We start from the raw sequence: 12,995 nt of genomic DNA on the forward strand, positions 1-12,995 counted from the left end.
TTGGGGGATGAGATTTTATTTTTATTAAAGTTCCTTTTCAAGTATGCGAGGATTGTTCAATTCTGCAAGACCAACTGGCTATTCGTTTATATTCGATGTTTTTACGCCAGTACTTGTAATCTCTGACAGTGATTGACGGCATTCTAAAATAATAAGTTATTCAAATTATTAATTGACACTCAAATTAATTCATTAGAATGTTGGATCTCGCTTTTATTTGCATTTAAATAATTGAAAAATAGGAAAACGATCTAATCGTTATAGATCAAATGAACACTTGGCCAAACATTCTAAATAATTTGTTTTATAACAATAATTTCTCTTTGCAAATCAGCTTGTCTAGATATTTGAAAAACATTGTCGGAATTCTAAGATAATAAGTCCCAAATTATTATCAATAGATCGGCCTGATGCAAATTAATTATACTGAATGCTGTACATAATTTTTCTTTGCATTTAAATAATTGAAAAATGCTAAATGATCTAATTGTTATAACTCCAACAAGCATTTGGCCAAATATTCTTAATAATATGTTCTGTCGTTCTAATTTCATTGCAAACCATTCTCTGGGTATTTTGCAGAAGCATTATAGTTCTATAATTTAACATTATTTGCTTGTTTTTACTTTGTACGTCTGAGTCTCCTCTTTTGCACTTTCCTAAGCACATTATATCCTCTGTAACTCTGCAACTGGCGTTTCAATTGAATGTTCTCATTTGCTAGCTCATCACATTTTGATTGGAGTATCTTCATCTAATTTTACAATATTTTGTTAACGACAGAAGAGAAGATATTCTCAGAGGGTGCGATACCCTTTCAACGTTTTTTTATATTTTTCTGGTAAATTATCGATAGGATTGATGTGAAAAAATATAACAATGTAGCGTTATCATTATTCAATATTATTCAATATTATTATTTATTTTTATTTATTTATTATTACTTATTATTATTATTATTCCATCATTATTCGTTTTTATTATTCAATAGCTCACGAAATTTCGTGACGATTTCATAATTCTCACGCGTTTTTCTTTAATTTTGTGATTATTTATAAAAGTTAAAAAAACAGAAAAACGTTCGCATGAACTTGAAACTTCGTGAGCCATTAAATAATTACAAAACGTAAAGACGATATATTTTTTCACGTTTTTTCACGTCGAGTGCATTGTGCATTTATCAGAAAAACGAAAAAATCGTGAATTTTGGGGAAAGGGTGTTTGGTTTTTAAGATTACGAGGACTCACACGCTTCTTGATGGAACCGAGCTGTTCTCCAAACCATTGGCAAGCTTTTTCTTCATATGAATGTTGCAAAACAGAGAGCGATCGTTGCAAATCGACTTCTCGACTTGTCGCAATCATCAGTAATTTCTGGCTCTTCTCAAAATCATCACAAACTCTTCTGTAATCTTTCTCAATATTTTTCATTTTATCTCTGAGTTGGAAAATAGCAGAGAGAAGGAACATGTGTTCTTCCTCCTGTTTACACTTGAAATTTCGGCTAGCTGCTTCCAGGATTGAAGAACGATTCTGCAATTACGAAAATAGTATACAATTGACTCAATAAACTATTTAAATAATTCGTACATAAATTATTTGATAATCCGCAGCAAGGCAGGCTAGTTCATCCGATTTTTCATCAAGTAATTTTTGTGTTGAGCACAAACGAATGTGGAGGGCACGGATGATGTACCTGGAGACGTGTAGTTTCATTATGCATTTCATTAGAGCATTCTCATAATCCAGACACTGAAGAGAATCCTCACTGTTTAATTCCCTCACAATTGCGTTCATCTCGTCGCCGATCTTATTATTCTGTTAAAATCGAGACATGAAGTAATAACGGACGGATTAGCGCATATCAAAAGACATAAAAATGTATATCCTCAGGGATTTTATTGATTTTTCCCTAGAATCGAGTGAAACCATAAAAATGATTGGCAAATGACCACAATACCAGTCTTCACTAAATTTTCCTGTCTTATAATTAGAGAACTAGGTTGAGCCTTTTAAATTTATATCCTCCAAGTCACCTGTAGCTGCACGAGACTTTTCTTCCCTTTTAGAGATATATATTTAATAAAATTTTATCAGTTAATTTCCATTAAATCAATCTATTAAATTAAAAATCGCTTGATATGGTGTGACTTTTATATCGAAGTCATATCAACCCAACAAAAATCATGTCTGATCTAGTCTCCACCTTCAACTAATTGGATTGACTCTATTTTCCTCCTGATCTTTTGAAAATCGAATAAATTTAATAAAAAGCTGATATTGTGCCCATTTACCAAATTATTTAACACGAATGACTAAAAAATTGAATATTCAATTGCACTGAAGTCATTTTATTCGAAGATAAAAGGTCATACAGGTACTGATTCATTAACTGATTTGACATGAAATATGTACAAATTAATTTCCCTCTTAAATATCATGCACGTCACCATTATTGAACACTGCTGGTGTAATAGAAGTCCATACTACATCGCTAACGGATTTTTGACTAGACAGACGATCTGAATTCTTCTTCCCATCGACAACAGCTTTTCGCAAGTGCTCAATCGTTTCAATCTGCAATTTACTCTGTAAAGACATTTTTCATGACGATCAACGGACACTAGTGCTCATAATATTCATTTAATGAGTACATACCTCTTTTAATAAATGTTTCTTTTCCTCCAGATGTGTATTAATCTGAAATCAATAGTGTTTGTCTGTATGTATAATATTATTTCCATAACTTACTAGTTATCTTTAGTTTTCTCTTAATTTTCACAATTAAAAACGAAACACTTTACGGTAAAATCACGTAATTTTCATTAGAAAAACAAAAATTAAATGAAAATGTGAAGGATAATGAAATTTTTCTTTCATCTCTAGCGATTAAATTACCTTTTCTTCCAGTTTGCGTTGCAAATTTCTCATTTCCTCTTGCGTCATGTAGATTGATTCCTTCTGGATCTTTATAATTTCGTCCTTCTGGTGAATCTAGAAATAATGTATTACAGAAATTTCTTTTGTTGCTACGATTATCGTCTTATGGATTAATTATTAATTAATTAATCTTATAATAAATTAATTAAATACTTAGCTTACCAATTTATCTTTGGATGTTACTATACCCTTTAGTTCTTCTAATTCCGAAATTGATTGGCTTGTCGAGTCGTCATATCTATGAGACGTTCCCTCTTGTGAATCAGAGGATAAATCATGAACATATTCATCCTGTTGACTCCTCTGGACTATATTTTCTAAATTATTCTGCATTCGTGTGTGTGCATCGTCCAATTCACTCTCTAATTTCTCCAATTTCTCCCAGTTCTGCTCGTAAATATCTTTCGCCGATTTATCATCACGTAACACGCAATCACTAAATTTCTTGAATTTACTTAAATGATCTTCTAGCCTTTTCACCAGATCTCTGGATTTATTTAACAAGTCATAAGTAGATTCCTCTTTAGTTATAAAAACTTGTAAATGACACAGTATATATTCTATCTCATCAATAACATTGTCCATTAAATTGTTGCAGGAGTTCTCCACTTGGTCAACTGCTGTTAATAATTTCAATTCAACAAGGCACTTGTTTATTTTATTTTTGAAATCATGTAGCTTTTCTCTCCCGGAAATCATTCTCTCTTTGGTCATAAGTTTTTCATCAATATGTTTTTTCAAGGAATCCAATATATCTGATAGCTCGTCATCGGTTTTGTTAATCTCTTCCTGGCTATTGTCAAGAGCAATCTTCAGATCAATGAATAATTGGTGTCTGCAGGACAGATTGGAAACTATTGAAGTAATTTTTTCTTGAAGATCCTCTACAGCTGCCTGTGCCTCCACCGTGCAGACTCTGAATTCTTCCATCACCTTGAAGTCTTGTCGAGATATATTTCCCTGTTTTTCGATTGATTCTCTTTCGATTTTATCTGTCTTCTCTAATGAATTTTGAAATGTGCAGAGAACTTGACTAATTTGATTTTCCTTTGACAGACAGATTTTTGATAAAATTTCAATAGCCTCTGTTAATTTATTCGTGTGGCTGATGAATGTATTGCAATCTGAATCTTCCCATGATTTCTGAAGAATAACGCAATGAGCCGATGTTTTAATAATTTATTTACGAATTGAGAGTATAAAGATAGAATCAACTGTTAATTTCTGGGTCGAATAAAATTAATCACCTGAATGTTATAATTTTCCAGAAGATTCTCCATACTTTGGAGTTTTTCGTGGGCATCAGCTAGTCCTCTCTTATAAGCCTACAATTAAATTGTCATTGTCTAAAATTCTCATATCATCTCTGCATATTCACTTTTTTTTTAATTATATGTAAACCCATTTTTTACTTTCTAAAGACACTATAAATACCTTTTCCTCATTAAAATTGAATGTTCGGAGAATCTCGATTAAATTATCCTTAATGTGAATTAAATTATCCTGCTCGTTCTCCACAATGGTTTTTAAATTCGGGAAGTCTTCTGAGGATTCATCACTAAAACTCTAAATATATAATTATATTTATGATGTAGCGAGCTGTAAATTCATTTAATCATTCAATGAAAATGTAAGTGACTCTACCTCTTTCTCCTGCGATTGTTCGTGAGATAAAACACAGTCCCACCTCACCTGCAATATAGTTTTAATAATTAAAAAATTTAATTTGCATAAATTGTAAATAATACGGAGAGTATATTTTGAATGCTCACTTGAGGCCCTTTTTTATCCTGCACCGGATGTGAAAGGGGGATCTCCTGAAATAATAAAAATATAGAGTATCTGAGTTTTAATTACATAAAAAAAATATGGAATGTTAATAAATTTCTGTAATGTAAATCAATTTTCACAAAATTTTTTATGATTCTAAAGTACTTTTGCACATATGTCCTAATTAAATACTTTCTAAATTCAGAGTATAATATTTTATGACTACTATATATATAGATAGATGATTGATTGTGCATTGCGTGCGCCACATTCAAATTTCCCGCCTCCAGTGCAAACTAATGATGACGATTCAACCAATGAGGAATCAGTATTTAAACTCAGTCGACCTTCATTTACGTGCTACATAAAGAATCTGCTTAAACATATATCCAAATAATTAATCAATTAATTTGTTAATAAATTTGTGTATATATATATATTATTTGTTCGCTGATAAAAGTACATGGAAGCGGTTATATATTCTCGTTAAATTCGACAATCAACTTTTTTTTTTCTGTTAAAATTGCCAAAATTCTCCGCCAATTCGGCTATTGTTTGATCGCATTCCAATTTTTTATGCACTCTCTCCCTTATATTGGCCTTATTAATTTTGCAATGCGAGAGCTGCGTCTCAGCTTGAGAGACGCACGTGGAATTTATTAGATTATTAATGTCAAGGCCACGAGGAACGACAACAAGAACAGCATCATGTGCATCTTGAGAGGAAGGAAATTCCTGTGACCACATTCGGCATGATTTATGATCAATATAAGTTGGAGAGTGGTGTGTGATCAACTGTAAGACACAAAGGAATGTAAAAATTAATTTAATCACGTTCAGAGTGTCTCACCTTCCTCTCTTTTTGTTGCTTCAATTGAGAACGCATTTCCTTGATAATTTCGTCTTTGAAATGCATCTGTTTACTTATCTGGTCACATTGCTCCGTGATATTCTCTATTTTATCCTTCAAATTCATTATTTGATCGTGTTTCTGTGCTACTTCTAGTGTTAAAGATTCTCGTCCCTCTGCGAACTCCTATAAATGCAATAGAACAAAAAATCATTACAATTATAATGTAACACGAAAAAATGAAGAGTAACGATTCAACATACTTTTTGGATAGAAATACATTTCTCTTTCCATCGTTCCACTTGTTCATTCTGATTTCGCAATTCTTCTTTCAAATTAATCAATTCTAATTGATTACTGATAGCCGTTGAACTCTGACTCCATTCATTGAAAATTGGCTCTTGATTCTTAAAAATAAAGTTGAATTTTTCATGTTCCTGATTCAACGAAACAAATTTATTACAAAAATAAACCATTACAAAGGGTAAATAATTTAAAAAAAAAAAACAGAGTAATGGGATTAGGATGTGAGAGATGAGTTTGTGTAGCTGTCATTGAGAGGATGGAATTTAGATTCTGGTGCATAATGTACGGAAATAAATTGTGGGGTTTTGCCAGTGTTTAAAACTCCGAGATCCAATGTTACCGTAAGCTCTTTATTTTCTGGAAGTCTGTCATCATGAGGCCGACGATCACTCCTGAAATAATGATATAATAATATAAATATCCTTTAACAGAAAATTAATAGATTTAATGATAAATTAATTGAACAAAATTTACCCAAAAGGAATCGGAATGTCAGCGGCTTTCAATTCATACAGATTAATTCCATCAAGACTCCATCGCCGCTCGTAATACCCACGTCTGACCAGCTCTATCAATCCAGTAATATCATTCTGGAAGTTATTAATTTTTTGTTTCAATATTTCATCCTCTTGTTGCAAATAATCCAGCCTGTCTGTCAGATCATTTAGCTCGTGATGCCTCGGCTCCTCGACAAGAGCCATATTATCAGTTATCAAATTGGATGTGTGTTTTAATTTATCCTCCAATATCTTGACCCTTTGGTAAGCTGCCTCCTCAAGTTCCTGAACTGTCTTAGCTAACATCACATTTTGAGCATGAAGATCATTAATCCACTCCTCCATTATTTTCATCTTTACGTCTGATGCGTTGGGATTATTTGAATCAACACTCTCTATTCTTCCTTCATACAATTTTTTAAACTCATCCAGAATCTGCAGTCCACTTCTCTCTCCACAAACATCATCAGATGATGTACTTGCAACAGTACAATTATCGTGCAATGAGTTTGTATTTTCCATCTTTAGTCCAGAGTAAACTTTTTCACTCGTAATGCTTCAGTTTCATTTAGCATTTTTTAATCAAATCACACGTGTTATTTGATATGATGTCAAGTATTGTACAAAATAATTTCTTTATTGAGGTTACAATAACGAGTAAATAGCACGAGTTATTGTAATGAGAATTCGTGACACGAACAACCAAGATTCATCATTATTTTTACATTATTAAATGATTCGATAATTGTAATGATGCAGGAATATTGTCGGAATAGATGGTGAGGACTTTTGAATTGTCTTGGTAGCACTTTTGTGGTATTACTGTCATGTGTACGATCGTTTACTGAATTTTTGGAGCTGAACTTTCATTCTGTATATTTTCTTTCACAACTTTTGTCAACGGGAGTCTATCAACTTGAAGAATCTAAATCAAATCCAGGAGTTAATGTTGACTATCTTCATTGGCACTACGTAAAGGAGCAGATGGGAATTCTCCACGTACACACTTTCTTGAAGTTTATCAAAATCATCAGAATAAACGGAATAAACTGAGGAGCAATTTCACCTCTGTATTGTGGTGACCCCTCGCGAGAATGCGCTAGTTTAGGTTAGATTTTTCGCAAAAAAAAATCAATTCTTTGTTGAAAAAAGAAAGAGAGTAGAGAGCAGAGAGAAAGGAAGAAGAGTGCAAGATGAAATTGCTCATTGATGTTTTTTGGTAACGAAGATTTAATGTAAAAAAATACTTTTATATTTACTTTAGTTATTATTATGCAATTATGTCTCGTCTGGAATTCTTGCAACTTCTTCCTTCTTCTTCTAATCCATTACAATATTTTCCAATGCTCTCAATCCCTTGTTTCTTCATTTTAGCACATCTTGGGACATTGCGAAATCTTTTCGGATATTATAGAACAATTTCTAAAATCCTCTGGATGTCTTCAAGATATTCCAGAGGATTCCGATGAACATATGTTCCCATTTCATCCTGAATCATCCAGAACAAGAATAAATATCGATTTTTTCCCCAATTATGACGATCAGAAAATCGATCTTCAGTCAAAAACGGTAATATTTCTGCTGGAGTCTTTGATTCTTAAAATGTTAGAACCAAATCCTCCAAATTTGAATTAAAAAATCGGAATTGTGTATAGGAGATCGCAAGATCAATTAGCACTCACCCGATTTTTAGTTTCTCATCGTTCTAAGACATCCTAAAGAAACATTTCCATTAACAAAACAACGAAAACTATTAATCTAGCCTTTCAAATATATTATATGAATTTTCTTAATTTTTTACTGTTTATGTACCATATATTCTCGTAATATATGTACTTACATTGCTATTTTATATTCATGATTCCTATAGATTTCAGGGGCACCTAAAGATGGGAAATTAGAAATTAATGTAGAAATAAATGAACTATTTATTATTCACTTTACAAATTCTACTTATTCTATTTATTTTACGGGATTTCGTCGCTGAATCAGATTCACGGATTCCGTGGATTGTCCTTTCGACTGGGTTCACGTTTTTTAGCGATTGAATTCCATTCCGTGAACTCTCACGTTAATAATCTTCAAATTAATGGATTACGATTAATAAAACATGTCAAAATCACTGAATACCATTATTCGCGAGTGTCTCAAGCCCCTCGTAAGTGCATTATCTCCACTTTAATTGTTTAAAAACATTTTCATTGATATTCACATTTACTGGTGATGACAGGTTACAAACTCGCTGATGAAAAATGCTTCGAGAATTTGCATTCGCTTCCACAAGAAGACTCTTCGTCTTTTTGTGTGTGATGATGGAGAAGGACTGTCTTTCGATGATCTGCAACATCTTGGGATTCAAGAGGAAAATTCAGAATTTACTTCGTCTCAGAGTTTACAATTGTTCGAGAAAAAACTCATTAAACTTCGAGAATTGTCTATTTCTGTGGGCGTCATGAGTAGACACAAAGATAATGACACTTTTGTGAAGGTAAATACCATTTTTTAATTTTTGATGGATCAATTGTCATTTCATTTTCATTTCATTTTATCTTTGCTCTTTTGCTCCAACAGATCATCAGGACAAATGAAATCCTCGAATGCCGGAGGATTTCTCAATGGCCAAAACCTGGGACGATAATTATTCTCAGGTTTTCACGAGATGATATTCATGACATGAATATTTCTATCTCTGAATTGAAAACTATTGTTGGATCTTTTGCTTTGAATAATCCTGAGGTATTTATTTTTGGTTTATCTATTCATTTTTATTCGGACGACATCAGTCCTCAGATTATATTTTTGTCTAGAGTCACTGATTCTTAAGTTAGATATCGATATTTTTTCGTTTTCTTAATGAAAACATGAGGATTCCCAGAATAGCATGATGAGGGGACGATTTCGATTAGGAATCGATCGGAAAATTGTTTGCAGTCTTTTTTTGGAAATTTCACGAATTATTCTTTCATTTTCACTAAAAAACTTCAGCTATTTGTTTCTAATGGAATCATTTTTCGTGTAAAGGTCAAATTTTCTGATAGAATCCAATTATTTAAAGTCATTTCATGGATTCAAGAGGTAAAAAACACATTTTCATATCTTTAAGAAATTTTTTTCCCTGCAGAAGAGTTCGTCTTCGTATTCTTTCTTATCATACCGAAAATATTTACGCTCTCACCGACGTGCGGTGGCCGAGCGGTTAGAGCGTAGGGGGTTGGCACATGAGATTCGTGGGTTCGATTCCCAGTCGGGGAAATGCCAGGGGTTTTTTAGAGATAGAATTCGCTCTAACTTGCCCAGGTTTTCATCGTACGAGCGGTAGTCTCGAAAGGGACGACTGTACCTGGCCAAGGTTTTTTCCCATGAGGTTTTCCCTTCGGCCCTCGGCGTAATTGCGGTACAGGGGGAACTGGGGGTGGGAAATGTAAAAGCCCGAAAGGGTATACATGTGTGGACAAGTTTAGTTAGTATTCACGCTCTCGATTTAATTGTAGGTATTCTTCACACTTCAAACAGATGGAACAGCAGAAAAAGTGCAAATCAAAAAGCAAAATGAACCCATGAACACTCTCCAAATAATTTGCAATCATCTACTGGATCCTGAGAGAATCCAGTACTTTCAGAACGAAAAGATAAAGGATCGAGTGATCAGTGGATATTTCGGCTACGACTGCTCCAGAGAGATTATTCAGAAGATATTTCTGAATAACGAAGAAGTGAATTGTCCAGAGATCGTAGAAATCGTAACAACTAATTATATAAATACTGTGAACTCCTATGGTAGTAGAAACAATCTCGCCTTCAATTTGAAGAGGGAAAAAATACTGTTGCTTCTGTACATCAATTCCCCTGATTGTCTTCTTCAGAATTTGATAAAAGATGAGGGCTTTCTAGATACTGTGGAGTTACGTGTCATCAGGGCTGTCTCTCTGCAGCTCAAGACAATCTCCATAAAGATGTTGCAACACATCTTTCCCTTAACAATCAGAGGACAGGTTTCAAAGAATCCAAAGGCCCTTAAAAAACGAAAGATTGAAGCTAAGACTTCAGTCTCTAAGAAGAAATTTCTACCAGACTTGCGAAATATTAGCTTGCCTCTGCTCAGCTTCACCTGCAAACAATCTCGGTTGTCTAAGACGAGACGTCAGAGCTCACGGGAAAGATTGAATGAAAATGGAGTTGAATGGATTAATAATAGGGGTGAAGGCAAGAGCGATGGAATATCTCTGTTGGTCACGAATTCTGGAGAAGCCAAACGCAATTTGAGTTGTCAATTGAATCAGGGAGAGGCGTTTGCGACAGTAGGAAATGATACGAAGTCCTGGGAAATATCGTATGCTTTGGATGATCTTGGTGAGTGGTCCGATTGGAATTACGAAGACTCTCCCAATCGTGAATTTAATCAACAGAAGTATTACGATTTTTTACCTCAGAAGCTTCGACATCTCATTCCTGCAACCCAGAGCTTGACGCGGGGACATCTTGTTCAGCAATCGAAGACGATGGGTTTCAAGTGGAATAGAGCGGAGCAAAAAAGTGAGTCTGCAAATTTTTATTCTAATTGCAATTTTTTAATTATAATTACAACGCTTAACAATTAGTGTTGGACTTCAGACGAATGATTCAGATTTCTTTTTTATTTCTAATGCAACCCAAAATTATTGAATTTAAAGAATGAATTGTACATTCAGTGCTGTATTTAATGGTCTAATTACTTCTGTTATTTTAGTATACAGTATCAGAAAATGTTTAAATAATTCATCAGCCTATGATGTTTTTTATAGTTGAACAGATTCAGTTAGCAAGACGTCAAGACTCTCGTGTGAGACCCTGTAAAAATTCTCAGAGTAAAAGAATGGAGATAACATTACAAAAGGCAATTTTAAAAAATATGAAGGTAATCAATATTACGGCAGTTAATTGATAATTATTATTATATAATAGATTATTGATGATAAAAATATGAGAACAGTTAAATTCATGGCATGTCCATCCATTCGTAATTTTAATAAATCATTTAAAAAACATGATAAATGCGTGCAGATCATCCGAAGAAAGATTCAATACTTCATCAAATTTTTTTATTCCAGGTACTACGTCAAGTGAATAAGGAATTTATTGCTGGAGTAGCAGAATACGAGAACAAGAAATATCTCTTGCTGATTGATCAACACGCGATGGATGAGAGAATTCGCTATGAGGCACTCCTTAAAGGTGAAACTTAATTTGCTATTCAATTAATTGAGTAATATTCAATAGTATGCATCAGAGGTAAAACTTTACAAATTAATAATTTACTTAAAGTTAATTAGATTACTAAATTAGTTAGTTAATTACTGCGTTAGTTACTTCAGGTTAATTGAATAAATTAGTTATATAATTTACGTAATTATGGCCATTACATATTATTATCTTTTTCAAATATTCTATTTCCTGTAACAAACTGTTATAAATTCAGAAATAATATCTCCTTTTTTTGGTTCCAGAATACAGATGTAATCAAAATACCCTATTACGATCTCACCTGCATCGCCAACTGGAGATTATTGATCTACCTGAGAGAATAATGTCGTCAATATTACTGAATTCACAAGTGCTGATCCGTTTTGGTGTCACTTTCAAACGACAGAGTGAAAACAGTGTAACAGTGTCAACAATTCCAAATTGTTTTTTATCGAAGAAACGTAACAATCTAGTGAATATGGTGAGCAGTGTTAAAGAGTTAATCTTCGAAATCGGGGAAAAGTTAATTAGTAGAAGTGGTGTTACGTGTTTACCTATTGCGATTCATAATGCCATAGCATCGGAGGCCTGTCATGGTAATTGAATTTGAATTAATTCCTCGATAGTTTGATTCATATCGAAGTATATTATTTTTCTGTACAAGACGTATATTTTCAAAACTCATGAGTATTTTATTAGAAGGTGTTGAGTCTCTAAAGTCTTGACAGTAGAGGAAATGTATTCGTGACCCTCATAACGTTTGAGTAATAGGGACATTCGATGAAATTTGGGGAATCCCATGCAACTTCCACGGACTATATAGCGAGAGTAGACGAAAGTACGTTGAGTTGTTCTTGCCAAAGAGGACTGACTAAAGTAGAGGCTCAGTTCTGGGGGTTTGAGTGACCCCAGCGGCATCGTAGTACTGCACCCCAAAAGAGGGAGGGCGCAACACGCAATGCTGGGGTGTTTTTTCTTTTATTAAGGCCCGGGTGGAGGGATTTTTGCCCGACATGTCCCTAGGAAATTCCCTAGAAAAACGCGTTTTACGGGTAACTAAATGCTAGTCCCTGTAGGCCCTCAAAAAATATAATGCTAGGGTCAATCGACAGATAATTATTTTTGCCGGGCCGGTAATTAGGTCTCAGGGGTGGGAAATTAAGACCCTTAACCCTTCAAAGAGACCCCCTAGATTTCACCAAGATGAATTCTCCAATGATCGTTTGAATTTTTTTGAAAATTTTTTGGAAATTTTTAAAAAAATTTTTGAAAAATTTTTTTTGAAAATTTTTTGAAAATTTTTTTTGAAATTTTTTGTTGGAAATGATGAAGAATCGTTTTCCAGGCGGGGGTTAAGAGTCTAGGGGGGGTCCAGATTTCAAGGATTTTGCTCTGCGACCCATAGGAACCGA

The 12,995-nt window shown here is 33.6% G+C and overlaps 2 protein-coding genes across 6 annotated transcripts in view; one reads left to right on the top strand and one right to left on the bottom strand.

Moving 5' to 3' along the window:
* Positions 1-85: 85 nt before the first annotated feature.
* On the bottom strand, positions 86-7,417 carry LOC105268366 (A-kinase anchor protein 9). Of its 3 annotated transcripts, XM_011307890.1 has the most exons (14): positions 6,341-7,416; positions 6,207-6,258; positions 5,824-5,967; positions 5,561-5,746; positions 4,713-4,757; positions 4,585-4,632; positions 4,375-4,506; positions 4,188-4,265; positions 3,103-4,083; positions 2,899-2,994; positions 2,659-2,700; positions 1,591-2,589; positions 1,249-1,533; positions 86-754 (listed from the first exon to the last, which is right to left on the bottom strand). In XM_011307890.1, exons 1-12 carry the CDS (start codon positions 6,883-6,885, stop codon positions 2,431-2,433), a joined length of 2,508 nt encoding a protein of 835 aa, XP_011306192.1. In that variant the 5' UTR covers positions 6,886-7,416; the 3' UTR covers positions 86-754; positions 1,249-1,533; positions 1,591-2,430. The 3 variants fall into 3 exon arrangements, with proteins under 3 accessions (XP_011306192.1, XP_011306193.1, XP_011306191.1); XM_011307891.1 differs by having other exon boundaries at positions 1,249-2,577; positions 6,341-7,417; XM_011307889.1 differs by having other exon boundaries at positions 1,249-2,589.
* Positions 7,393-12,995, top strand: part of LOC105268365 (uncharacterized) — a 20,546-nt gene continuing 14,943 nt past the window's right edge. The window contains exons 1-8 of one of the 3 annotated variants that reach the window (XM_011307885.1): positions 7,500-7,582; positions 7,738-7,932; positions 8,594-8,851; positions 8,935-9,099; positions 9,855-10,896; positions 11,145-11,257; positions 11,451-11,574; positions 11,847-12,179. In XM_011307885.1, the coding sequence (XP_011306187.1) occupies positions 7,837-7,932; positions 8,594-8,851; positions 8,935-9,099; positions 9,855-10,896; positions 11,145-11,257; positions 11,451-11,574; positions 11,847-12,179 (2,131 nt within the window). In that variant the 5' untranslated portion in view covers positions 7,500-7,582; positions 7,738-7,836. Of the gene's footprint in view, positions 7,472-7,499; positions 7,583-7,737; positions 7,933-8,401; positions 8,522-8,593; positions 8,852-8,934; positions 9,100-9,854; positions 10,897-11,144; positions 11,258-11,450; positions 11,575-11,846; positions 12,180-12,995 lie in introns of those variants that run through there. The other 2 variants (XM_011307888.1, XM_011307886.1) reach the window with 2 other exon arrangements.

The sequence above is a fragment of the Fopius arisanus genome, unplaced genomic scaffold (assembly GCF_000806365.1).
Source record: "Fopius arisanus strain USDA-PBARC FA_bdor unplaced genomic scaffold, ASM80636v1 scaffold00056, whole genome shotgun sequence".
Lineage (NCBI taxonomy): Eukaryota > Metazoa > Arthropoda > Insecta > Hymenoptera > Braconidae > Fopius > Fopius arisanus.

What these genes read in the sequence shown, in the direction of transcription:
- LOC105268366 (XM_011307890.1), bottom strand. Translation starts at nt 6,885, where the DNA reads ATGGAAAATACAAACTCATTGCACGATAATTGTACTGTTGCAAGTACA. An exon ending in AGGATAAAAAAGGGCCTCAA is followed by an intron (nt 4,633 to 4,712) that starts GTGAGCATTCAA and finishes ACTATATTGCAG; the next exon opens with GTGAGGTGGGACTGTGTTTT. An exon ending in AACAATCGCAGGAGAAAGAG is followed by an intron (nt 4,507 to 4,584) that starts GTAGAGTCACTT and finishes TTATATATTTAG; the next exon opens with AGTTTTAGTGATGAATCCTC.